At 48.4% G+C, this 23,124-nt stretch overlaps 2 protein-coding genes across 7 annotated transcripts in view; one reads left to right on the forward strand and one right to left on the reverse strand.

Annotated features, from left to right (window-relative positions):
* Positions 1 to 10,008, forward strand: part of ADAM17 (ADAM metallopeptidase domain 17) — a 56,097-nt gene extending 46,089 nt beyond the window's left edge. The window contains exons 14-19 of one of the 2 annotated variants that reach the window (XM_075557118.1): positions 407 to 541; positions 4,151 to 4,260; positions 5,818 to 5,896; positions 6,869 to 6,957; positions 7,902 to 7,952; positions 8,367 to 10,008. In XM_075557118.1, coding sequence (XP_075413233.1) covers positions 407 to 541; positions 4,151 to 4,260; positions 5,818 to 5,896; positions 6,869 to 6,957; positions 7,902 to 7,952; positions 8,367 to 8,711 — 809 coding nt within the window. In that variant the 3' untranslated portion in view covers positions 8,712 to 10,008. Of the gene's footprint in view, positions 1 to 406; positions 542 to 4,150; positions 4,282 to 5,817; positions 5,897 to 6,868; positions 6,958 to 7,901; positions 7,953 to 8,366 lie in introns of both variants that reach the window. The other variant, XM_075557117.1, reaches the window with a different exon arrangement.
* IAH1 (isoamyl acetate hydrolyzing esterase 1 (putative)) lies at positions 6,868 to 20,323 on the reverse strand. 5 transcript variants are annotated; one of them, XR_012785775.1, is made up of 8 exons: positions 20,192 to 20,323; positions 18,895 to 18,947; positions 16,443 to 16,591; positions 14,855 to 15,016; positions 11,667 to 11,788; positions 10,132 to 10,333; positions 9,429 to 9,542; positions 6,868 to 8,849 (listed from the first exon to the last, which is right to left on the reverse strand). XR_012785775.1 is itself a non-coding variant. In XM_075557123.1 (7 exons), the coding sequence occupies exons 1-6, from the start codon at positions 20,270 to 20,272 to the stop codon at positions 10,151 to 10,153; spliced, it is 750 nt and encodes a 249-aa protein (XP_075413238.1). In that variant the 5' UTR covers positions 20,273 to 20,323; the 3' UTR covers positions 6,868 to 9,542; positions 10,132 to 10,150. The 5 variants fall into 5 exon arrangements, 4 of the variants coding, with proteins under 4 accessions (XP_075413238.1, XP_075413240.1, XP_075413237.1 ...); XM_075557123.1 differs by having other exon boundaries at positions 6,868 to 9,542; XM_075557125.1 differs by lacking the exons at positions 6,868 to 8,849; positions 9,429 to 9,542 and having other exon boundaries at positions 10,038 to 10,333; positions 16,443 to 16,559.
* Between the last annotated feature and the right edge of the window lie 2,801 nt (positions 20,324 to 23,124).

Genomic DNA, 23,124 nt, shown 5'->3' on the forward strand with positions numbered 1-23,124 from the left:
GAGGAGCACAGGTTCAACATTGTTCAGGTACAGATACATTGTTTCGTTGATAAAACCACACTTCTCCACCAGGTTGGTTCCAGCTCACTGTGGCTCTTGTGGGAGCAGAGCTGCCCTAGAGGGTTGGCTGTGGCCCATGTGAGCGCAGACTGCCAGGCCCCCACTCCCCCCCCCCCCCGCCCCCAGTTACTGGTGGGCTTGAACTCGTGACCTTTCCAAGGCTGCTTAACCCTGTGCCTGCTCTCCGGGCTCCCTTGACAGTAGCAAGGTGGAAGTGGAGACAGGGACAAGTGGGGCACGTAGGAGGGCAGGGCCAGCCGGCTGATGCGGAGGACGTCACTTCTCTGTGGGCGCAGTGCCTGTTCTCCTGGACATGCCACTCAGTGTGCCCTGTGTGTGCTTCCAGGTAACAGCAGCGAGTGCCCCCCTCCCGGGAACGCTGACGACGACACGGTGTGCTTGGATCTCGGGAGGTGCAAAGACGGCCAGTGCGTGCCCTTCTGCGAGCGGGAGCAGCAGCTGGAGTCCTGCGCGTGTAACGGTGAGCCCGTGAGCCCCTTCCCCCATCGGAGAGTACGGCCTTGCCCTGCGTGCCCGGAGCCTGGTGTGGAGGGAGGCCCCACACTGCAGCTGGCTGCTGGTCTGGGCCTCGAAAACCCAGGTCAGGATAGTGGGCACAACCGGCTCTGGATTCCGCTCCTGCCAGTCCCTGCATCTGAAAGGGAATTGCGAGGTGTCGGGTAAGAAGGCAGGCTGCTGGGTGGGAGCCTCTTTTGTCCCCTCCACCTGGTCACACACCAGTAGCTGCTGTGTCCCGTTGAGTGTGAGCAGTGAAGCTCGCTCCTTCAGGGACTCAGCCAGCAAGCCGCTGCCCGCATCTGACCTCACACCACATGGACTGCCTTTTGTTGTTTTTAACTCATTATTGGGGGCTCGTACTATTCACAAGCCATACGTACACCTATTGTATGTCAGTGCACAAGCACAATTGCACCAGCATCCTCAAAACATTTGTTTTCTACTTGAGCCCTTGGTATCAGCTCATTTTTGCCCCTCCCTCCCTGCTCCCTTTCCCTCATGAACCCTTCATAATTTATAAGTTATTTTGTCATATCTTACTGTCTGACATCTCCCTTTACCCACTTTTCTGTTCTCCGTCCCCCAGGGAGGAGGTTATATGTAGACCCCTGTAATCGGTTCCTCCTTTCCAACCCACCTTCCCTCCACCCTCTTGGTATCGCCACTCTCAGCACTGGTCCTGAAGAGATCATCTGCCCTGGATTCCCTGTTTCCAGTTCCTTTCTGTACCAGTGTACATGCTCTGGTCCAGCCAGATTTGTAAGGTAGAATTGGGATCATGATAGTGGGGGGAGGAAGCATTTAGGAACTAGAGGAAAGTTGTCTGTTTCATCATTGCTACACTGTACCCTGAACTGGCTCTTCTCCTCCCGGAGACCCTTCTGTGAGGGGATGAAGGACTTCCTTCCTTACCAGCAGGTCAGCTTCTCCCCTGTGATCTCAGCTTGAAGGCACCCAGCTGCCCTCTTAAGACAGTGTCCTTCAGTTTTCACTCTCTTTGGGGGTCCTGAGGTCCTCAAATTTCATAATAGTGACTTTGATGTGTGGCTTTGGGTCTAAGGTGGGGCTCAGGGAATGGTCGGAACCAGTGAATTCCTGAGCTTTCCACTTCAACCTGCAGCATCCCAGGTAACCAGAGCTTGGCCTCTCAACTGTACAAAAAAGCAGAGTCCAGGAGCTAAAGACGAGCATCTGTGTAATGTCGTACCTGCGTGACCCACTGGGCAGTAAGAGACGTGGGCATCCTGGCAGAGTACATACCCGGTGCATATTTCAGAAGTCAGACCCTGGCAACATTATCTTTTAAAGATTTTATTGGGAAGAAAAGTGCTGATTCTAAGGGCTCAAGTAGAAAGAAACTGTTGGGAAATGTTAATGGCGACATTTGTACACTGGTACAATGTGACTCAATGGCTTTGAGTTTGCTTGGTTTTCATGTACAAGTGTACACTTGAGTAATGTATTATAAGATTTGTAAGAGCCCCAATAAATTCATTTTATTGGGGCTCTTACAAAATTCCATCTATCAATTGGATCAAGCATATTTGTACATATGTTGCCATCATCATTTTCTGAACATTTACTATTTGAGCCCTTGGTATCAGATCCTCTTTTTTATCCCCTCCCAACCTTGTGACCCCTTGATAAATTGTAAATTACTTTTCATCTCGTACACCAACCACTGTCTTTCTTCCTCCATGGTTTGTTGTCCCCTGGAAGGGGGGTTAGGTGTTGATCATTGTGATCGGTTCCTCCTTCATCCCCTCCTCTCCCAGTATTGCTACTCCCATTTCTGTTGCTGCAGGGCTGATCCTGTCAGTACCAGTGTACATGCTCCAGTCTAGCCAGAACTGAAAGGCAGGACTGGGGTCGTGATGGTGGGGGAGGGGGGGGAGGTGAGGAAGCCTCAAAGTACCAGAGGAATAGTGTGTGCTTCATCAGTGCTATATTGCACCCTTGTTGATTCATCCCTTCCTTGTGACCCTTCTCTGAGGGGATGTTCCATTGTCTACAGATGGGCTTGGCTTCTCTGCTCCAACTCCCTTCGTTCTCAACAATGTGGTTTTTTTTGGGCCTTCTGGTGCCTGATCCGATTCCATCAACACCTCATGATCACACAGGTTGGTGTGCTTCTTCCATGTGAGCTTTGTTGCTTCCGAGCAAGATGGCTGCTTGTTTGACTTCATCTTTTGATAGGTGGGCACTATCAGCTTTCTTCACCACATTTGCTTGTGCACCCAGTTTTGTCTTTCTCAATCGTGTTGGGAAGGTGAGCATCACACAATGCCAGGTTGTTACAACAGTGTTCTTGTGTTGAGGAAGGGCTTGAGCAGAGGCCCAAAATCCATCCACTTTCTCCTATGTGTTGCCATATAAATGTATGTACCGAGGTCAATACTCTATTTCTGTGAATTCATGTGTTTACATGTGTGCACACTTATGTTTCTACTTCTATCCACAGCTTTGTTTTCTAGGTCTTTCCTCTCACCTTCCTCCTGCCCCACCATCATGCTCACCGTTCTGCTGACAACAATTTTCTTTTTCTTTAAAGTTGTGTGTAAGGCTTGACTCTCTTGAGCAGCAAAAGTAATGAAGCTTATATATGTCTTCACATGAAAACCAAACTCACTCAAAGCCATTGATTGAGTCGATGACCTTATAGGACAGAGTGGAACTGCCTCCTGGTGTTTCTGAGGCTGTAACTCTTACAGGGGTAAAAAGCCCCGTCTTTCTCCCTGGTTAGACATGGCTTCTAAAAGTTAATGGGAAATGGAATTGAAAGGTCATGAAATTTTCCCAGACTTTTTTATTGTTAGGAATTGGGTGGCAGTTTATAGAGCAGATTACTAGTGTTACATTCAGCAACTTCAGAGAAGCCGGCACAGCCTTTGCCACCTCATGTTCTCCTCCTGTGTGTGTGTGTGTGTGTGTGTATGTGTGTCCGTCCTAGCACATTTCTCAGGCTCCCAAATTGGTGTCCATCAACCTCCTCTTGGATCATCACGTGCTTCCTCCTGCCCCTGCACCACACTGCCAGTTGATTTGGGCATTGTGACCAATGACCTTTATACCCAAATGGCTCCTTGAATGCCCAGCTATTGTTTGGGTCCCCAAGTGCTGCCCGAGGATGGTCTTGATGGAGAATTCTTGAAGCTCCAGCTCCTGGGCAGTCACTCGGCTCTGTACTGGATGCCATCCATCCCGATGGCATCGCTTCTACTGGGCACTGGCTTTTCCCACTGAGAAGCCCAGGGTTTAGATCAGCCAGGTAGTTCACAATGTCAGGACAAGCAGCCGCCTTTCAGAAGAGCATTATGCAGGATTTGAAGTGTCGGTCATTTGGCTTTTAAGAGACGCTTCCAATTTCAAAAGGAAAGGAGTGTTTCTGGCGTGTGGCTAACTGGCCCTGCAGCTCTGAGAGCTGAAGGGTGTCAACTGGGGATCTGGCTCCAGAGGAAGAGATGCAGTGCCAGCTTTTGAATTAACAGTGATGTCCTTTAATGGGGGCCTAGGGGATGAGGGCACCGTGTTTGCAAGAAAGGCCTTACTATTGGCACCTTCTGTTTCCTAGAAACGGACCACTCGTGCAAGGTGTGCTGCCGGGACCCCTCTGGCCGCTGTGTGCCCTACGTGGATGCGGAACAGAAGAACCTCTATTTGCGGAAGGGAAAGCCCTGCACGGTGGGATTTTGTGACATGAATGTGAGTTATTTATTACCATGCAGCCTTGGCTGCAGTATCTTGGCTAGACGTTTTTGTTATAAATCTTTGATTTTACTGGTGGGAAGAAATCAAACCCGACGGGCTCCCATGTGCGTCTCACTCTTGTTAAAGCGTGTCTGCACCCGAGTATGCAGGAGCATGCCATCCCTGGGAAGGGCTCCCATGCTGCAAGCGCTGGGTCTGCTCTCTGCAGGGCACGAGCCCCCGAGGCGGGAGGACAGGCGGGTCCTCTTGGGCAAGGCTGTTTCAGGCAGCGGGCCCACTTCTCTCTGCCAGCACAGCCATCAAATGATCAAGAGCGCAGCTGTCCCGGCCGAGGTTCTCCACACGCAGTTCAAACGGGCACAGTCCCTGCTGGAGTGGCTTTGCCTTTCCTCCGTTTTCTTGAGATTGTCTCATGGGCATGGTAAACGCGCGTGTCAGTCAATGGGCAAGGGCTGCTGGCAGTGTATCCTGTTTTCTTGGGCACCTGTTCTAAGTGTTGACTCAGTGTCAAAGGTGGAACCTTAGCCTCCCTGGCAGTAACCCTGAGTGTGGCCCCAGGTCAGTGTTAGCTGTTGGAAGCGGTAACCCGAGCCGCCCTCGGGGTTACACTGCAGAGGAGGGAGTCCCTTAAGTGCTCCCTGGTCCAGCAGTGTTCTCTGTGTGCAGTGTCCCCTGCACGAGGGGGGGGCAGAACTGGATGGGAAATCAACACTGCAAGTCTAAAAGAGACACACACACAGTGATACAGTGTAACCTGTGAGGGATTACATTGTATCAAAGCAAATCACCTCAGATTTGTCCCTACATCTGTCTTCGGTGCCCTGCCTGCCCTTTTACTGTCACTCGGAAAGATTTTTGCCTGGAAATTTTTTGTCCATGGCATCCAAAAAGTGTCACTTTAGCACAAAAGGAGTTTTAGACCAGAAAAACGACAGTGAGTTAGAATTACCCGCAGAATTGAGCGATAGCAGTTCATGGGGAAATTAATCATCCGACACTGACACTGATCAGATGAGTGACGAAAGTGACGATTCCACACCTGAGCTCAGCGAAGTGTGAACTTGGTGCTCTACTGTGTGCATTAAGGATCAGGCAGCTCCCCCAAGATTCCCGTTTACTGGAGCACCTGGTCGGAAAGTAGACGTTGACCACAACCACCCTTTGGCGTACCTACATTTCTGACCCATGAGGTCATCGAAAAAATTGGTACGGAACAAACTGGTACAAAGAGCAAAAATCCGCTACTCTGCTTCCTAAGTTTTCAAGAAGCAGGATGTGGGAACCAGTGACCAAAGATGACATTTGGAAATTTCTGGGCCTAATAATGCTTCAGGGAGTCATGCCAGAATACAGCTTTTCCCTGATTATGACATTTTTTCACTTCACAATGAAGAATTTGGATCCAAAATGACTGACATAATTAGACCGCCTGGGAGGTTAAATGTTTGTTCTGTTTACAGCCTCTTCTACAAAGCTGTGCTGCTGCAAATGCGCTGTTGTCACGCAGGGCTCCTTGTGTTCTTTCCGTAGGGCAAATGTGAGAAACGCGTACAGGATGTGATCGAGCGATTCTGGGATTTCATTGACCAGCTCAGCATCAATACTTTTGGTAGGTGATTTCCCTGGGTTCATTTTCACTTAGAATTGAGCTTGCTCCTATGGTGACCTTAGCCAAGTGTGGAGCCAGAGTGAGGTTCGAATCCTGGAACAAAAGATCTACTGCTTTTGTTAAAAAACCACCTTGATGGCTAAGGCAACATGTCCTCCCCTCTTCCCAGACCTCCCTGTGCTGCCTGGACGCACACGCTTAGCTGCTCTCTGGTAAACAAATGTACACGTGCTGGCCTGTGAGCTCCATAACAAGCCTGTGTGCTTCAGAGGCGTTTAAAGTTGGTCTTTAAGATTTTTGCTGTCAGTGTAAGGCATGACAAAATAATTTATAAATTATCAAGAGTTCATGAGGGCAGGGAGGGAGGGGGACAAAATGAGCAGCTGATACCATGGACTCAAGTAGAAAGCAAATGTGAGAATGATGGCCACAAATGTGCTTGACACAATGGATTTTTGGATTGTGATAATAGTTGTATGAGCCCCCAATAAAATGATTTGCAGAAGCAAAGATATGTCCTCTGGAGTCCACAATTTAGAGTTCGGGAACAAAACTATCCAGGTAACAAGAACCTTGTCTCTCCCCGACCCCCTTGCAGGGGATGAGCAGAAATGTCGGGGAAGGGACATTGGTATGAAAATAACTTATCAAGATGTCATGAGGAGGAGGGGAAAAAGCTGATGTAAGGGCTCAAGTAGAATGTTTTGTAAATGATGGCAACATATAAATATGCTTGATACAGTTGATATATGGATTACTATAAGAGCCCCCACTAAAATGACTTTTAAAAAGAGCAGTCAGTAGCAGTCATTGGTAGTAATACATCAGGTGGGAGACAGGGGCCCCGACACCCTTCTCAGTGCCGGGTAGGGAGCATCATTTAGCCCAGTACCTGCGTGCCCCAAACACGGTGCAAACCCGTGGACATTTGCAAGTTTCCTGACCAAGATGTCCCCTCTGCATTGTCCACAGGGAAGTTCTTAGCCGACAACATCGTGGGATCTGTGCTGGTTTTCTCCCTGATCTTTTGGATTCCCTTCAGCATTCTGGTCCACTGTGTGGTAAGTCATTACATATTATAATCAACAGCTCCCAAAAGGTAATTTGTTAATAAAATCTAACTTTGATGTTTCCAATGAGAAATGTTTGTGACATCCCTAGGAAAACATTTTTTGAAAAGCTTAACCAGTCAGTCCTCTTCCAAAAAAGATGAAAAACAGAAACCACGGATTTTCGTGGTATTTTCTTAACTTTTGAGGAATTTTGTATTTCTGACGGTTTACCTGACTTTAAAGACCTGCGAAGAGGAATGTGTCTAAAGGGCATTTTCAGGCTGCCTGTGGTAAGACAGCCAGCAGCCCTCCGCTCAGGCTGCCCCGAGATCTCAGCTCTTGTGCTGAGTGAGCAACAGCTACGAGCACAGAGGGGTGCGACACTTTCCTTGGAAGTCCAAAAGCTTCCTTCAACGAAGAGATGGAGAATGCCCTTCTCTCTCTCAGGCCCATTTGGATTGCGCTCCCTTGGGCGGGTGTAAAACTGTTTGCAGTGGAATCTGCTTTTGGGGACCGTGAGGCAGACTGCACTCGAGCCTCAGGCTTGCCCTCCCTGCCTTTTCTCACCTGGTCAGCTTCAGTGTAGGGCAGGACTGAGAAGAGGCCCTGGTGTCCTGGAGCAGGGAGCTCAGTGCCGAGCAGGCTTGAGCCCAGCTGCCCCTTTAACTGGTGAACTCAGAAACTGGTACCCTCATCTGATGACTCAACAGGAAATGCCTTTGTACTGAGCACAGTGGGAGAGAAAATTCTGAACAAATAGCATTCATACCACTGCCCATTTGAGCTGAATGCCAACCGTTTTGTGCTTAACAAATTTTCATTCCACATTGAACCTGCCACCACTTAGTTCTCCAGCTGAAGTTCTCATTTAGTCTTGGGAGTAGCCTGTAAGAAATGAGCACTTCTAATGGATTCTCTGTGGAATGACCTGCTCGCCCGTCTTGTCTTTCTAGGATAAGAAGTTGGATAAGCAGTTTGAATCGCTGTCCCTGTTTCACCCCAGTGTAAGTATGCTGCCTCCGGCCAGACAACCGTGCCCCGTTTCACAGGTTGCAGGTAGCCAAGCTGCAGGAGCCTGGCGACTGCAGCAGAATGCTCCTTTGCTGGTGGTGCGACCAGTAAAGCCACCACAGCAGTCGTGAGCTGGTTGTGGATGCAGAGTTCACTGCAGGCCTCTTCCTCCCTCCCTCCTCACAGCCAGAGCCAGCATGGAGCTTCCGTTTCCAGATCTTCTCCTTTCTTGTGATCGTCACGTTAGTGGCAGGCTGGCAGTCGAGTCACCTCTTGGGCTGCTTGGGTACTCGGCCCATGAGGGAGCGAGCGCAGTGTAGACAGGCGTAGAAGCACGTGATGGGAGGTAAGGTTGAGCACAGCTGTGATCTACCTTCTCCGGTACCAGCAAAGCCTGTCTTTTCCAGAATGTCGAAATGCTCAGCAGCATGGATTCCGCATCAGTCCGCATTATTAAACCGTTCCCTGCACCACCGACTCCCTGCCGCCTCCAGCCACTGCCGCCCACCCCGGTGATGCTTCCAGTGCCAGTGGCTCCGAAACTGGACCACCAGAGGATGGACACCATCCAAGAAGACCCCAGCACCGACTCGAACATCGATGGGGATGCCTTTGAGGACCCGTTCCCAAATAACACACCCGCCAAATCTTTTGAAGACCTGACGGAGCGCCCTGTCGCGAGGAGCGAGAAGGCCTCCTCCTTCAAACTGCAGCGTCAGCACCGCGTCGACAGCAAGGAGACCGAGTGCTAGTGGGGCCGCGCAGTGAAGCCGCAGGTGACAGACGTTGGTCCCGTGTCTGGCCTCCTCCCTTGCACAGAGGGAAGGTGAATCTAGCTTATTTTGAGCCTTTCAGGTTTTAGTTTTTTGATCTTTAAAATGTCTTTCAACCTGTGGTGCAAAAGTAGGAAACACAGCTGGATTAGGTTATGAGTATTTACATTTTTGTAAATTAACTTTATATTGGTAACAGCACTGATTACGGGGATGATTTTGTTTTTATACACTGTAACGATCCACTGAATATGAGGTATTTAGCAGTTATTTTTGAAAAACTGGAACACAATATTTATTTTTCATTGCCTTCGAGACAAAGGAGCTAGGTCAAACCTACTTTTTCTCCACACTATGGCTTCTGTTTCTACGTCCCACTCAGCTGTAGCAGCAGGGAAAGTAGTACACATCTTAACATAGCTATCATTTGGGTTATTGTGTCTCCGTAATTCTGTTACTGTCTTCTGGAATTCAAACCATCTAGCTTACAGTTAGGGTTATAAATAATACTAGCCAATTGAATTTTAAAGAATCTAGATAATTTGCTGGCTATTTTTTTTTGTATTTAAGTATCATGTGTCCCTAATACTGGAGCTGTGCTCTTTAAAAAATTCATGCGCTCCTTCAAAGATGGAAGGAATTTGGTTGCCTGTTTTTCAAACCATAGTGGACGTGAGGGCGTGAAGTATTTCTCACCATGGGATGCCATGGCCTTCCTGGGTTGCCGGCCTCCTTTTACACGCCCTCCCTAGTGCATTTGCATTCGTGGCTTTTTGTTTCAGTGCTTCCAGACTGGGCCACCTGCATTTTCTGTGTGAAGGATAAAAGTCGCCAGAGATTGAGTTGTGATTTCCATAAAATTATAGATAAGAGCTTTTAAAAAAATCATATTGAAATGTGCTCAGCAGCCAACACATTTGAACTGAGTAACTTGTATATGCTTGAGGGCAAGGAACCAGACCTGTGACAGATCCTGGTCCAGCCCCTCCCCAAGGACATTTGTTACTCGGATACTTGTTACACTAATACTTGAACCTGTACCTTAAGGTATTTGCTATCTTTTTACTAAAACAGTAGTACTTTGTGTTACACTTTTGGAAATTTGATACAAGGCGTATGTATGAAAGTGAAACTTCCCAGAAGAATGTAAGAAACTCATTTTTTATAAAATTGCCTTTTTAAAAAACAAAATTGTTTCTACCTTTTTTGCTCTTTATAGAATTGGCCGGCTGTGCGGGTATATCTTATAGCGGTGACACTGATGAATCAATCCTTAAAATGATCAAAACACAATGTACCCAGGTATAAAGTTTCTCTGGAAAAAAGTCCTAGTGCTTTTTTATTAATATTGGTGGCAAACACTGTCATGAAGGAAAAGTGTTTTTTGCTTGGTCCTAACCTGCCAGTTCTGGTGCCGACTAATGGTCCCCCCAGGCCAGCAGACTTAGTTCAGGATTTGCTTCTGTTACATCTCGCCAGTAAGGAAGCAGCAAAGGCAGAGGAGAGAGCTTCTTCTCCAATAGAGGCCACAGGTGTGAGAGCAGAAATTCATTTCCCTTCGGTGACAAATGTAGTCCATCTGATAAGTAGGAAGAGAAATCCTGTGAGGAGAGAGAACAGGTGTTAGGTTTTTTTCTTTCTCCATCGGTGCACACAGTTCTCCCACCTGCGTTCCAGCCTGCACGTCAATGGTCCTGCCAGCTGTGGAGCATCTCTGCTTTCTTTCCCTCAAGGCTGAGCTCAGTCATTGAACACTTGCCCAGAAACTTGTCAGGTGCCTCATGGTAACCTTTAGTAGAGACATACTGCTCCCTCTCTCAGAACTCGTGCTCATAATCCATGTACCCCAGTGTCTGCGCTTGGCTGTCATTCCAGGCCAGCTTTGCAGGTGAAAGCAGCAGCTTCCAGAGCAAGTACCGCCCGTTATTCTGTCTGGATATTAAATGAACGGAAAGAGCGGGTAGAGAATAGCTGCTGGGATATGAAGGCGGCGCAGTCTTGACATTCTAGAGCATTTACCACTACAGTGGTTTCTCCTTTTTGGGGGGGGGGGTTCTCACAGGGGCTAGTGACTCCAATTTCTGGAACTGGGGTGGTTCAATTAGGCACACGGCTTTCTGGATGTGGAATTCAGATTCAAGTAGCACTCCTCCCTATGCTTTAATTAGATGAGAATTAATCACGCGGTCTAAGGAAGACCTCAGTTCTAGAATCTTCGTGTTACACGGAGAAGGACCTGTGTGGGATTAGCTTTACAATTTGCAGCTTGTTTCCAAACCAACTTTGGTTGCATGTGATCTTGTGCTGCTGCGGTCTTGACTGACATAGACCTGCCTGCACACACAGGTAGGGTGGAGTCAGAACCAGTGTCCGGACACCACTGGTTCTTTAAAACTGGGCGGTTCTATCTAAAATAATTGGAAGTACATCGCCCAGTAGCATGGCAGGAGCTCGAGTGGCACAATGGAAAGGGTAAACTTGGCCTTTGAACCTTCCACTGCTCAGCAGGAGAAAGGAAGTAACTTGCTTCTGCCTCAGAAAGCCCAGAACAGTTCCACTCGGTCTTTAGGGTTGATATTAACTGGAATGAAGGGCAATGATTTTAATATCATATTCATAGTTTTGTCTATTAAAGTGTTTGAACTCTTCCCCCACTCCATATAAAAAATTTTTATCTGGATGCTCTTACATATTATGAACCATTTTTTGCCTATTTAATTCACTACCTGATAACTCCAAAATGTAAGAAGTGTTCCCACAGGATGTCAACCGCTGAAAGCACCAAATATGGAACTGGGTTTGGGAGCAGCCCTACACGGATGGGGAAAGGGGGTGAGGAGGGGGTGGTGTGTGTGTAAACAAACAGTTGGTCTAGGAAAAGCTGCACCAACCGAGGGCCCTGCTCGTCCTCTACTGATGAGCAGTTCACTGTACCTGATTGTCCTCTTGCATCAGGGTCCACAGGTCAAGTACATCAGTCCCGCAATCTTGAGCTGCTTGTAAACAGGCTTTGGCATATTCACCAGTAACCAAGTTTAGGCGATTTAATTTGCAACCTGTTGAGAAGAGAGAAAACCCAGGTGAATGGGTGGACCCTGGCACTGGTCTTTGCATGGCCAGCTCCCCACCTAGAGCCGACACTGATCCCACCCTCACAGGTTGCTGACACATGGGAGCTTCAAGTACTTTGTGGAAAAGGGGGAATGGTATTTGTCCACAAAGGTTTGCCCTCTGGGGTGCTAGTGAATCCTAGGGTACAGTGGCTGGAGCTGAGCCCTCTGAGGAGCCCGAGGCGGTACGGGGGTCACATCGTAGGGCATTCCGTCTGGGCTGCTGTATGGGGGGCTGGAGGGACATGCTGGAAGGAATGGTGACCAGATTATGGGAGTGGACTAGGCTGAGAACCTCAAATTCCTGTTTGTAATGGGTAGCTGCTGCCCACAAGGTGAAATTGGAGGCTGGGCTTGTACTGGGCTTTTTTGTGGGTGATTTCTAGAAAACAAAGCTCTTGCCCTCTCGCCATGTTTCACCACACGACTTGCCAGGGAACCATCACCATGATCTGTTTCCAAAGTTGCCCATCACCCTCCTCTGAAGGTCGGCAAGACCCTGCTTTGATGTCTGCAAGCGCCACGGTGAAGGTGGGTGCGCTAGTCTTCTCTTTCTGAAGCTTTCTCACCTCTGGTGATACTGTTGACCGAATCAAGGAGCACGGGGAAACACGCTCAACTCGAGCACTCGGCACAGGGTGCTGTAGCCTACTGGGAGCACGGGGACGCAGGAGAAAGAGCGGAAGGCAGCAGGATGGTGGGGTGCTGCTCGCTGGGGGCAGTGGGAGGAGGGCCTGGCGGAATGTGACCTTTAAGAGGCGAGATTCCGGTTTCAGCAGCTGGGGGCAAGGGGAGGACGACCCCCTGCGTGTCTGAGGGCACAGGAGCTCCTCCTCTGCTCTGGTGAAGCTCACCTGGGTTTGAGGGAGTTCTCGGAATACCTTTAGGAAACCCTTCTCCCCACCGGCTTCTGCTCAGCTGTTATCTTTTTATACAGAACACACCAGTCATTGAGCCCTAAGAAAGCAGGGAGTCCCGGATTCCTGGGCCAGATGGAACCTCACGGTGACCATGTGTCTGTCCTGACGCAGTGACCAGACTTTCCCCTGCCACGGTGAATGCTGCGCAGCTCCCGAGAGTGGGCCTGCCGGAGAGGCTGTTTACTACTCGAGAGGAGGCCTGCTGCCAATAATGCCGTGCCCGGTGCAACGGGAAGTGCTGGGCAGGGAAGTCAGGTCGCCTGGCATGAGTCACGACTGCATGACCTCCCGTCTATAGCACGGGGCATGTACACGAAACTCCAGGAGGGCTGAAAGCACTAGAGTGCTTCTTAACAGGAGTCTGAAAGTCGACCCCAAATCCTATGAGAAACAGCTGCCCTGCGATGCACAAAGCTATCCAATGTACCCTAGAGTAATTTCTCTGCGAGGCCAGGCTGCTTTTCACGCAAGGTTCCTTACAGTACGGTTTGAACCAAACCAAAAACAAGTTTACTGCCTGAGGGTTTCAAACCCTGTAACTCTCATGGGAGTAGACAGCCCTGCCTTTCTCCCTCACAGCAGCTGGTGGTTAGCGGCCCAACCCTTAACCACTACGCCACCAGGGCGCCTATTGTTTAAGCTGTTCAAGTACAAATCCCTTTGGTACTTCCGAGTTCATGGACATAGTGAAACGATACTGTTTTTCCTTTTCCTGATGCTGACTGGAGACAAACTAATATAAACTTATAGACCCATAAGAGGAGTTCTTGTAGTACAGTAATTGTGATCAGCTGCCAGCCAAAAGGATGCAAGTTCAACCCCCTCCACTGTTTCCTGGAAGAAGGCTGTGGCAGCCTGCTTCCACAAAGATTGACATTCTTCCCGTAGGGCGGCCAGTGCACAGCAAGTGGCTGAAGACAGTGGGCTGAGCTATGCTATGAGTGAGCACCCAGCTGGCGGCAGGCGGCACTCACAAGTGCTTCTGTGGAAGACACGGGACAATCTAGCGCAATGAGCTCACCAACGGACCTTTTCCTGATGGGTCTGAGTAAAAGGGGGGGGGGTGCTGACAGGACCCAGTTGGGAGTGCTTGTGAAAGAGACTCATGGTGAGTGCCCTCTGGCTGGGTATGAAATGAGCCTCTTCTGAGAACCAGCAAGAGTGACACCGATCCTCTGCATCCTGAGATTCCCGTGTACTAGCCGTCGTAGATCCAGAAGGAAGCTGTGACAACAGGAGGGCCAGCTGTGCCAGCAGTAGCAGAACCAGGGGCCAGAGCAGGGGACTTCGCAGCCGACAAAGGCTGGCTGGCTTGTGGAGTAGGGGCCTCTGGGTATTTAATTCAGGGAACCGAGTGTCCTGGCTCACAGCTGGTGTTGATTCTTTTGGATGGAGGCTGACTGGAGTGGGGTGCCTCTGGATGCCCCATCTGGGAGAGTGAAGTTGGGAACCTGTGGGACTGCAGCGGGGTGCCTCGGGTTGAGGCTTACGGCAGAGTGGCATGCCTTTGGGACATTCACTAGCAGCCCTAGAAAAATCTGTGACATCTCCTGACCGAACAACTGTCCCGAGCACTTCCACCTGCACGTGTTAACTGTTAACTTCCACAATAAATCCCACCACCGTAAGCCACCTGTAGGACCCCTGCAGCGAACTGTACGCTGGATGAGAAGCAGAGCGCGCTGTGGGAGACAGGACAGCTCTCATAAAGATTTCTGCCTAGACAATCTTCAGGGCGGGCCTATCCTGTCCTCTGGATCACCTGCCTGTTGTACTGTGGTGGCTGCTGTGCATTGCGCTGCCGAAAGCCATCCCCCGAGTAGGTCAAGTGCCAGCAGTCGCCCATGGCTGACAGGTTTTGGAGAGCTTCCAGGCTCAGGAGAGATTCTGGTGACCGACTTCCAACATTACCCTATGGACCACCGTGAAAAATAAGACTGGAAGAAAGATGTGAGAGCAGACGGCAGGCCGATCACAGCAGACCACCATCGGGACTAGCCCAACTTGAGGCCCCAGGCTGGGAACCACGGTTCCATTACACGTATCTCTGCATTCACAACCAAGTTTGAGGAGGCGGTGTTCTGGATGCTACCTTGTAGGATGCACTCCTTTTCCCACGCAGTCTCACAAAGAGGCGGCGGCGTGATGAGGATCACTCTGTTCTCCGGGATGTCCACAGACTTCAGGTACTGCACCATGCTCTTGAGATTATCCAGGTACTCCTCCAGCGGGATGTGTTGCTTGGGATTCTCATCTGTTCAGGAGCAACACGAACACCTCAGCCCAATGACAAGTTACAATCAAACCTCTTTTCCACATATGCGTGGGGGTTCACGAGGCTCCTGGGAAATGCTGAGCACGCAGACAGTAAAGGGGGAGGGGTGGAGGGAGGACGTCCTATACCCAGTGCTGTGTGACAGGCTTCAGAGAGCCTGCCTTCTCTCCTCTCGGGCCCATGTTGTGAATTCATCAGGTTGGATTTGTACAGAAGCTAAGAAGTCTCGATGTTGATCAAGAACGTCCATATTCAAACCCTATCCTGATGTCACTAGAAAAAGAATTGATCTTAATACCCGAGTTCCACACTGGTGACATTAGGAGGTGGGAAAAGCACTATCAGGGAAGTGTGCAAAGCATTTAAGGGCAGGGTTCTGGTTATGAAGCAAGCACTCAGTCACTGTCAACAACGGCTACTGCTCAGTATGAGGACTGCTAATAACTAACTCAGACACTCATTCTCAGACACAGCTGGGATTCTTTGCCATTGTAATGAGCAGCTGTCCCTTCTTGTACTTTGGGCTGCAAGCCTCACCTAAAGAGCCCCTCACCACATGCCCCTCCTCCCCTTGCTCATTACTACTGCGCATTCTCATGATCTTTGGGGGTTGGATATGTTATATAATACAGAAACCACTCAGATGGTATAAGTGCAGTCTGTTGTAACTTGAATATGTGGTAAGACGGGGACTACTTGTACTCTCTTAATTAGTGTAAAGAAAATGGCCAAGCGTACGATTTGAGTGGTGCCACCAGCTTGCACTGGTGGCCAAAAAATTGGCAGTATGCACCCAGGAAAGGCCTGGTGATTTGCTTTCTTGAAGACGACAGCCAAAAAAAGCCTAACAAAGGTCACCGTGTCAGGATGGACCCAAGCGCACAGCCGCCAACTAGAGCAACTGAAGAGAATTGCTAACGGACCATAGCATGCATGGACTTTGGAACACATTCCAAGTATGAGCTGCAGAGTAAAAAAAAAAAAAAGTATGACAGTTTAGATCAGTGGTTTTTTAAACCTTCCTCATGCCGCGACCTTTAATAGTTCATGTTGCGTTGACTCCCAACCACAAAATTATTTTTGCTGCTACTTATAACTGTAATTTTGCTACTGTTATGAATCGGGTGACCCCTGTGAAAAGGTCGTTTGACTCACAAAAGGGTCGAGACCCACAGGTTGAGAACCGCTGGTTTAGATGGACCAACAAAGGGTATGGAGAAATGAGTCCAAAATCAAATCTACCAACATCAACCCAAAAGAAATACATAGGAAAATCAGAGAACTGGCTTATAAGTTTTGCAAAACTTACCTATTAGAAGATAAATGTATGTGCTGTTTTAACTGCTTATCATAAGGTAAAAGTAATTAAAAATGAGCTAGAAAAAACACACAAAAATGCTCTCACCTTTTAAAGCACTGTCATTGGCACCAAAGAAAACCGTAACTGCTACAGGGCGGTCCAGACCGCTCCCCTTCCCAATGATGCTCGGGAGAATGATTTTGGCCCATCTGGTATTGTAGCCTGAAAACCCACGATTCAGAACATCACACTTTCTGAAATGAAGCATTTTAAAAGTTGTGGGTAGAGAGCAATGACCGGTTTCAGGGAGCTGACCTTTGATGTTGGTCCACAACCTAGGTCCAGCCTGAGGCTGCACGCTGATCCCTGCTCTCACACTCACTGCCACTGAGTGGAGACGAGACTGGCTCAGGGACCCAACCAGACAGACGAGCATTGCCCCGTTGGTTTTTGAGACTACACGTCTTCGCAGTAGAAAGCCTTTCCCGCTGAGCATCTGGTAGTCCTGAACTACTGCCCTCATGGTTAACAGCCCAGCATGTACCCCTCTGTGCCTCGAGGGCAAGGAGATGCTTGGGCACCCTATGCTCCCCCCGCCCCACCCCGAAGGAAATGCTACAATTCAGTCTGCAGACTGTCATGCACAGGGCAGTTTTAAAATTGGAATTCATGACAAACTAGTCTGAGCAAGTGTCTGATATAGAGTCACTAGTAAGCTGGAATTCAAGATATACATACATAACACGAATATTCATACTAAATACATAACATTCTGAAGTTTTAAGCTCCAAGTTAGACAAGAGCCAAAACAGTTAGTGGCACGTGATTAAGCGCTTGGCTGTTAACGGAAAAGTCAGCAGTTTGAATCCACCAGCCGCTCTATGGTATAAGGATGAGGCAGTCTGCTGCCATAGATCACCTTAGAAGCCCCATGGGGCAGTTCTACCTTGCCCTGGAGGGTTGCTATTAACTGAAATCAACTTGAAGGCAAAAAGTTTAATACATGATTAGTTATATTAGAAGTGCTTGATTATGAACTTTTTATTGTGCATTAAGTACAGGCTGTATAGAGCAGTGTTTTACATTCAACAGTTCATAATTTTGTTTCATCTTACTGATTGCAGTCCCCTTGTTACCATCATATATCCCACTTTCCCATTTACATTCTCATTTTCTAAGCCTTCTGAAAAAAAAAATCACTGTGGTAAAATTATATGATCCAGGCTTTGCTTCAAAATAATTGACAGCAAAGGAACGAATGAGACGGACACATGGGTTCTATAGATTATAATCTATGCTCTTATAAAGATTTTTGAAGCTGTCTACAATAAACTTTAAAAAATCTGTGTTTATTTTTGCATATGATGGAGCTTTAAGAAGTTTGTGGAAAATTTCCACTATCTTTCAATTCCATTTTTCAATCAAGTTTTTGGAAGGCCATGATAGATTTTTGTTTGGGCAGGTCTGCGTTCAAATTTAGCTGTTGTTCCTTCTCTGTAGCACTCCAGTACTGCTTCAATGGAGTTCAGCAACTAGGCCTTTTATTGGGTTCTAAGTGGGGCTGCTAACCACAAGGTAAGAAGTTCAAAAACACCAGCTGTTGAGGCCAAAAGATGAGGCTTCCATACGTAATTATTCTTGAGAATGCTCAGGGTATAGTTCTAATCTGTTCATCAGGGTCCCCATGACTTGGAATTGACTGGATGGTGGTGAGCTTGAACTTGAAGTAAGACATCTGCACTGAGACCAGCTGCCCGACTTTAAGAAAGCTATTTAAGCCCTATTGGTTTTTGTTTATCTGTCAAATGGAAATTCTGACATCTTGTTTACAGGTTAAGGGTTTCAAAAACCAAACTCACTGCCATCAAGTCAATTCTGGCTCATAGGGAGCCCCTATGAGTTTGAGACCGTTTATGGGAGTAGAAAGCCCAGTCTTTCTGAAGAGCTGCTTGGTGGTTTCGAACGGTTGGGACTGCAGATTGCAGCCCCACACGTACCCACTACACCACCAGGGCGCCTTATTTTAAGGATTAGAAATAGCAGCTATAATATGCTTCAAAGACGACTTCAAAAAAAATGTAGGGATGCTAGGGTACCAATGCACGACTGCCAGGTGGCCGATTCCAGAGAGCAGAAGGCAGGAGACTGCTCAGGCAGCTCTACGGTTAACAGCTTTGTTTTTAAGGTAACGGCTTTTAAGTCTTGGGAATAACATGAAAAAGTTCATCCCTATTCTTATTAAAATCCTTACCGACTGGTCATATTTAAAATCCATTCCTAATACTTTCAGAAGGCATGACAGGATGAGTCTGTACCTTACATTTAACGATTGGTTTAGTCACTGTGGCACTCAAGAAACAAAGGCCAACAGCTTTGTCTCACAGTAAAAACTAGCTTGTGCCCAGATCTCGGTCCTCGATTAAAGGGCTACTGTTTGATTTACTGTTAAATTTACGCTTTCATCAGTCTTTATAACCCACCCTCATTTTCTCTAAGATACAATTAGACTATCAGCAGAAACGCAAGTATCAATCTAGAATCAAGAAACTTTTCTCACCTGACCAGTTTGTCCGCCAGTGAAGCGCCCCATCCACCCTGCTGAAAAGAAAACTGAGGAAAAGCCCATTACTACGCATCAAGACCATGAAAACGTTGTAGTGGAGGGATTTTAAAGCTGCAAGTCTCCTTTGGTTTTCTCTGCACTTCTAGAGCCTTCCTCGCTTGATTTGCTCACACCAGGCTTCTTCCGTCTGAATTGCATTTCAACTATTCGTTTACATTTAACTCAGACCGAAACCATTCGACGACATTCGGATTGGGCTTAATGTCTGTGGCAGAGGTTAAACGCCGGCCTGCTCGTAGAAAGGTTGGGGCTTCAAACCCACGAGCCAGCCGCTGAGGGGAATAAAGAGGCAGCAGACTACGTCATCTCCACGTTTCCAGCCTCGGAAACCGTGGCATGGGCTCCTGTGGTTTGTGGTCTGGATGGCAGACACGCGGATCTGCTTTTGAGGAGTCCCAAGCAGGAACACCTAACGAATTCTTCCTTGCACACATGTTGGAAGGAAGCTGACAACATATTGGAGTCATTCGCTAGAAAAAGGTTCTGGGAAAACCCATGTACAAGAGACAAAAACACCAACTATGTTCGGTTAGGAAGGGAAAGCACGCTAATCCTTGTCCACACGCACCGCCATCAAGTGAATTCGGACCCTGCCCCTGCGGGTTTCTGAGACCGACGAGGGCTGCGGAGGCTTCGAACTGCCGACCTCAAGGACAGCTGTCAACGCCTGCCCCCTCGGCGGCCAGGGCTCTTCAGTGGTTCGCAGGCCAAAGAACGAGGGAAATACACTGGTGTAATCACAGAACTCAATTCATAGGAATTTGGAAAGCCTTTCCTGCTGCAACTGCCTAAAACTAATGATAGCAACTTACGGCACATCCAAATTGCTTTAGAAAGTCACACCTAAGCATTATAAAAAGACCCGGGAAGCGACTTTTTAAGTATATATCCCTTCCTGGAGTTAGATATACACAATTCCCTAATTCGGATAAGACGACCTTTTCGACTTTGTTTATGGAAGCATTTTATTTTCACATCAACCACTCCGTGCCAGGTGTGGGGGCTTTCCTGTCCGGCGCTGCCCGAGCAGGAGGCGCCGAGCGGGGCGCCGTCGAGGGGAACCGGCGAGGCCGCGGGGTTCCGCGCCACCCACAGCCCGCGCCCCGACGCGGGAGCCGCCACGGAAACCGCCTCCCCGGGCGCCGACGGGAGCGGGGCACGCGCGACCGCGCCACTCGAGGGCCGGAGGGCAGCGGTCCCAGGCCGGTCCGGGAAGCCGGAGTGGCGGTACCTGGGTGATGGAGTCTCCAAAGAGCAGCACGCGAGGCCACAGCAGGGCGCTCCGACAGCCGGCCGCCTCAGAGAGCGCCATGGCGGCGGCCCGGTGCGCGCCGCGGGCACAGGCCGGATATCCGGGCGGGCGCGAGGGGCGGGGCGGCGTGGGGCGCGTGCGCAGTCCGCGCCCTCCGGGCTGCGGGCCGGGTCCTGCTGGCCGCGCGCCGCTCTTGGGCGGGTCGGGTTCTCCCGGAGCCCGGAGGCGGAGTCAAGACCGGGTCCGTTTCCGACGCTGTCGGCGTTTATGCGGGCAGAAGCCTCAACGTTCTCCGGTGAGGCTGGCGGGCGGTTCCACCTGCTGCCCCGTGGTTAGCATCCCCGCAGCAATGCTCCCCAGGTGAGCCGGCCGCCCAGCGGTCTGCAGACCAACCCTCACGGGAGGGGAGGAGCCACCGAAGGACGCCGGGCGGGGAGCTAGTCCCATCTGTGCATCTTTAAAATAATCGGAGGCGTGCAGAGCGCGCCGTGAACAGCTGTAGTGGATCTGAAGTAAACGAGGCAATTAGAATCTCTAGGATTATTCCCGTAGGGAAGAGGGAATTAGGAAACAAGATTTCTTTTTTAACTGTATAGATTTCTGTATTAAGAGCATTAAAAAAGAGTATTCTAGAAACCTGTAGTTTTGTTTTAAATAATTTTAAGTGTTTCTAACTAAGATAGTAAAGTTTTATATCAATGGTGATACTTAAACCTTTGGTTTGGGCCAAAGATAAACTGGTGTAGGCTGTCTTCCACTTTAACAGTTCTTCAGAGCTCAGGGAAGGTGTTTACATCAGCAAGAGGCAAGCTGAGGACTAAACTGTCAATGAGGCAGATAACTGACCTTCACGTGCTTGTGAATGTTGACCACTTCCAAAACTCCGGGCTGTGAAGGTGAGAAGTTGTTCGTTCCCTTCTGTGTAGGCAGAAATCCATTTTATTCAAGTAGGTGACCAAGAGGCCTAGAGTGGTGCCAACTGAAAAGCACTAGAGACTTCTAGTGCGTGTTGGTTTGAGCCCATGCAGAGGCAGGCACCCCAGAACGCAGGCCTGACCATCTGCACACAGTGACAGCCTTGAAAACCACCCCGAGCCCGTCTAGCCTGCCCGGCACCAGGCTGCCAGGACCTGGAGCTGGCTAGATCGCAGCCGCCACCACCTGATCCCTTAATGCGTTGCCTGACACAGCAACAAGCTCACACTCTACTACTCCAGCAGAAAAGTTAAAGAAAACTGCTCAGTCTTCATAGCTTTGCCAGTCGGACCGAAAATCCAACCTGAAAAACCTTGTAGGGGTTGAGAGTGAGTCAGCCTTCACGTTGCACCGCGGGCACAAAGGGGTGACGCGCCAGTGGACGCGCCACTCTTCCTCAGAACGCGGAGTGCTTGTGTTAAAACATTTGCTTTTTTTGTGCTTTAATTACATATCGTAACCATAATGCCAAAGAAAGTTGGTGTGCCAGCAGTAAAGCTAAGAGTGTAACTAAGAACCACGACGAAAGACATCATTACGAACTTGGAATCAGGCCGCCACTTGTGCAGGGGTTCCTACTCCAGCAGTTGTTCAAACTGCGATGAAACTGGACGTTCTGGGGACAAAAATGCCCAATGGGACCTTCATACTATAGAAATTTAACTACCAGAACCCAAGCCTATGAAAGACACTCAGTTATTGTGTGGAATGTAGCGGGGATTTTAGTAAGAAGCCCATGTTAGTATGCCATTCTGAAAACCCACAGGTTTTTAAACAAAACATTATGAAACATACTGTATTTATTATGTTCAGATGTTTTTAGGGGGCATTTCTACAACTTAGGGCTATTAACTTTCTGTTCAAGTCCTGGAAAAATGAATTTATAAATGTAATTTTTATCCCTCAAACCAATTATTTGGTTTTCCATGATTTCTTATGAGAAAAGTTATGTTCAGTTCTTGAACTTTTTTGGTATTTGAACATGAATTTGGAGTTCAACAACTGAGGTATCACTGTACTTATAAATTTGAAGTGGTGATTCAGGAAATTAGACTCATGATTAATTTACACTTGAAAAATTCAACAATTGGGATTTGAATTCTGTGAGATACTACTAAATTTTTTTGAGTATCTGAATTGTTCAAATATTATTGAAGCCTCAAAGTCATAAGTTTATAAACATAGAAACTAAGCAACTTGGTGTCAGAAGGGGAAAAAAGGCGTTTAAAATGTTGAGGTAATTTCTAGTTATCAATTCATATTAGAATACAGATATGAAACTGTATACCACTGTGTATTTTGTTTTTAAGAAAATACAGTAAGACAAGGTTCATCTGGTATGTGCAGACTGACTCAATGCTTTTAAGAAGGACACTCCTTACTGAAGGGTTAGGGGAGGAGATGAACCAGTCAGGGTGCAGGGTTGCAACGATGAAACATATAATTTTCCTATAGTTCTTAAATGCTCCCTTCTCCCCACTATCATGATCCCAATTCTACCTTACAAATTTGGCTAGACCTGAGGATGTACATAGGTACAGATAGCAATTGGAAACACAGGGAACCCAGGACAGATGACTCCTTCAGGACCAGTGGTGAGAATGGCGAAGCCTGGAGGGTGGAGAGAATGGCGGGTAGAAAGGGGGAACTGATTACAAGAAGCTATGTATAGCCTCCTCCCTGGGGGAGGGACAGCAGAGAAGAGGGCGGGGGAGACGTCGGATAGTGTAATATGTGACACAATAATAACAATTTATGAATGATGAAGGGTTCACGAGGAAGAGGGGAGTGAGGTGGAAAATGAGCAGCAGATATTAAGGGCTTAAGTAGAAGGCAAATGTTTTGAGAATGATGAGGGCAACAAATGTACATATGTTCTTGACACAATGGATGTATGTATGGATTGTTATAAGAATTGTACGAGCCCCCAAAAAAAT

The sequence above is a fragment of the Tenrec ecaudatus genome, chromosome 8 (assembly GCF_050624435.1).
Source record: "Tenrec ecaudatus isolate mTenEca1 chromosome 8, mTenEca1.hap1, whole genome shotgun sequence".
In the NCBI taxonomy this organism is placed as follows: Eukaryota; Metazoa; Chordata; class Mammalia; order Afrosoricida; family Tenrecidae; genus Tenrec; species Tenrec ecaudatus.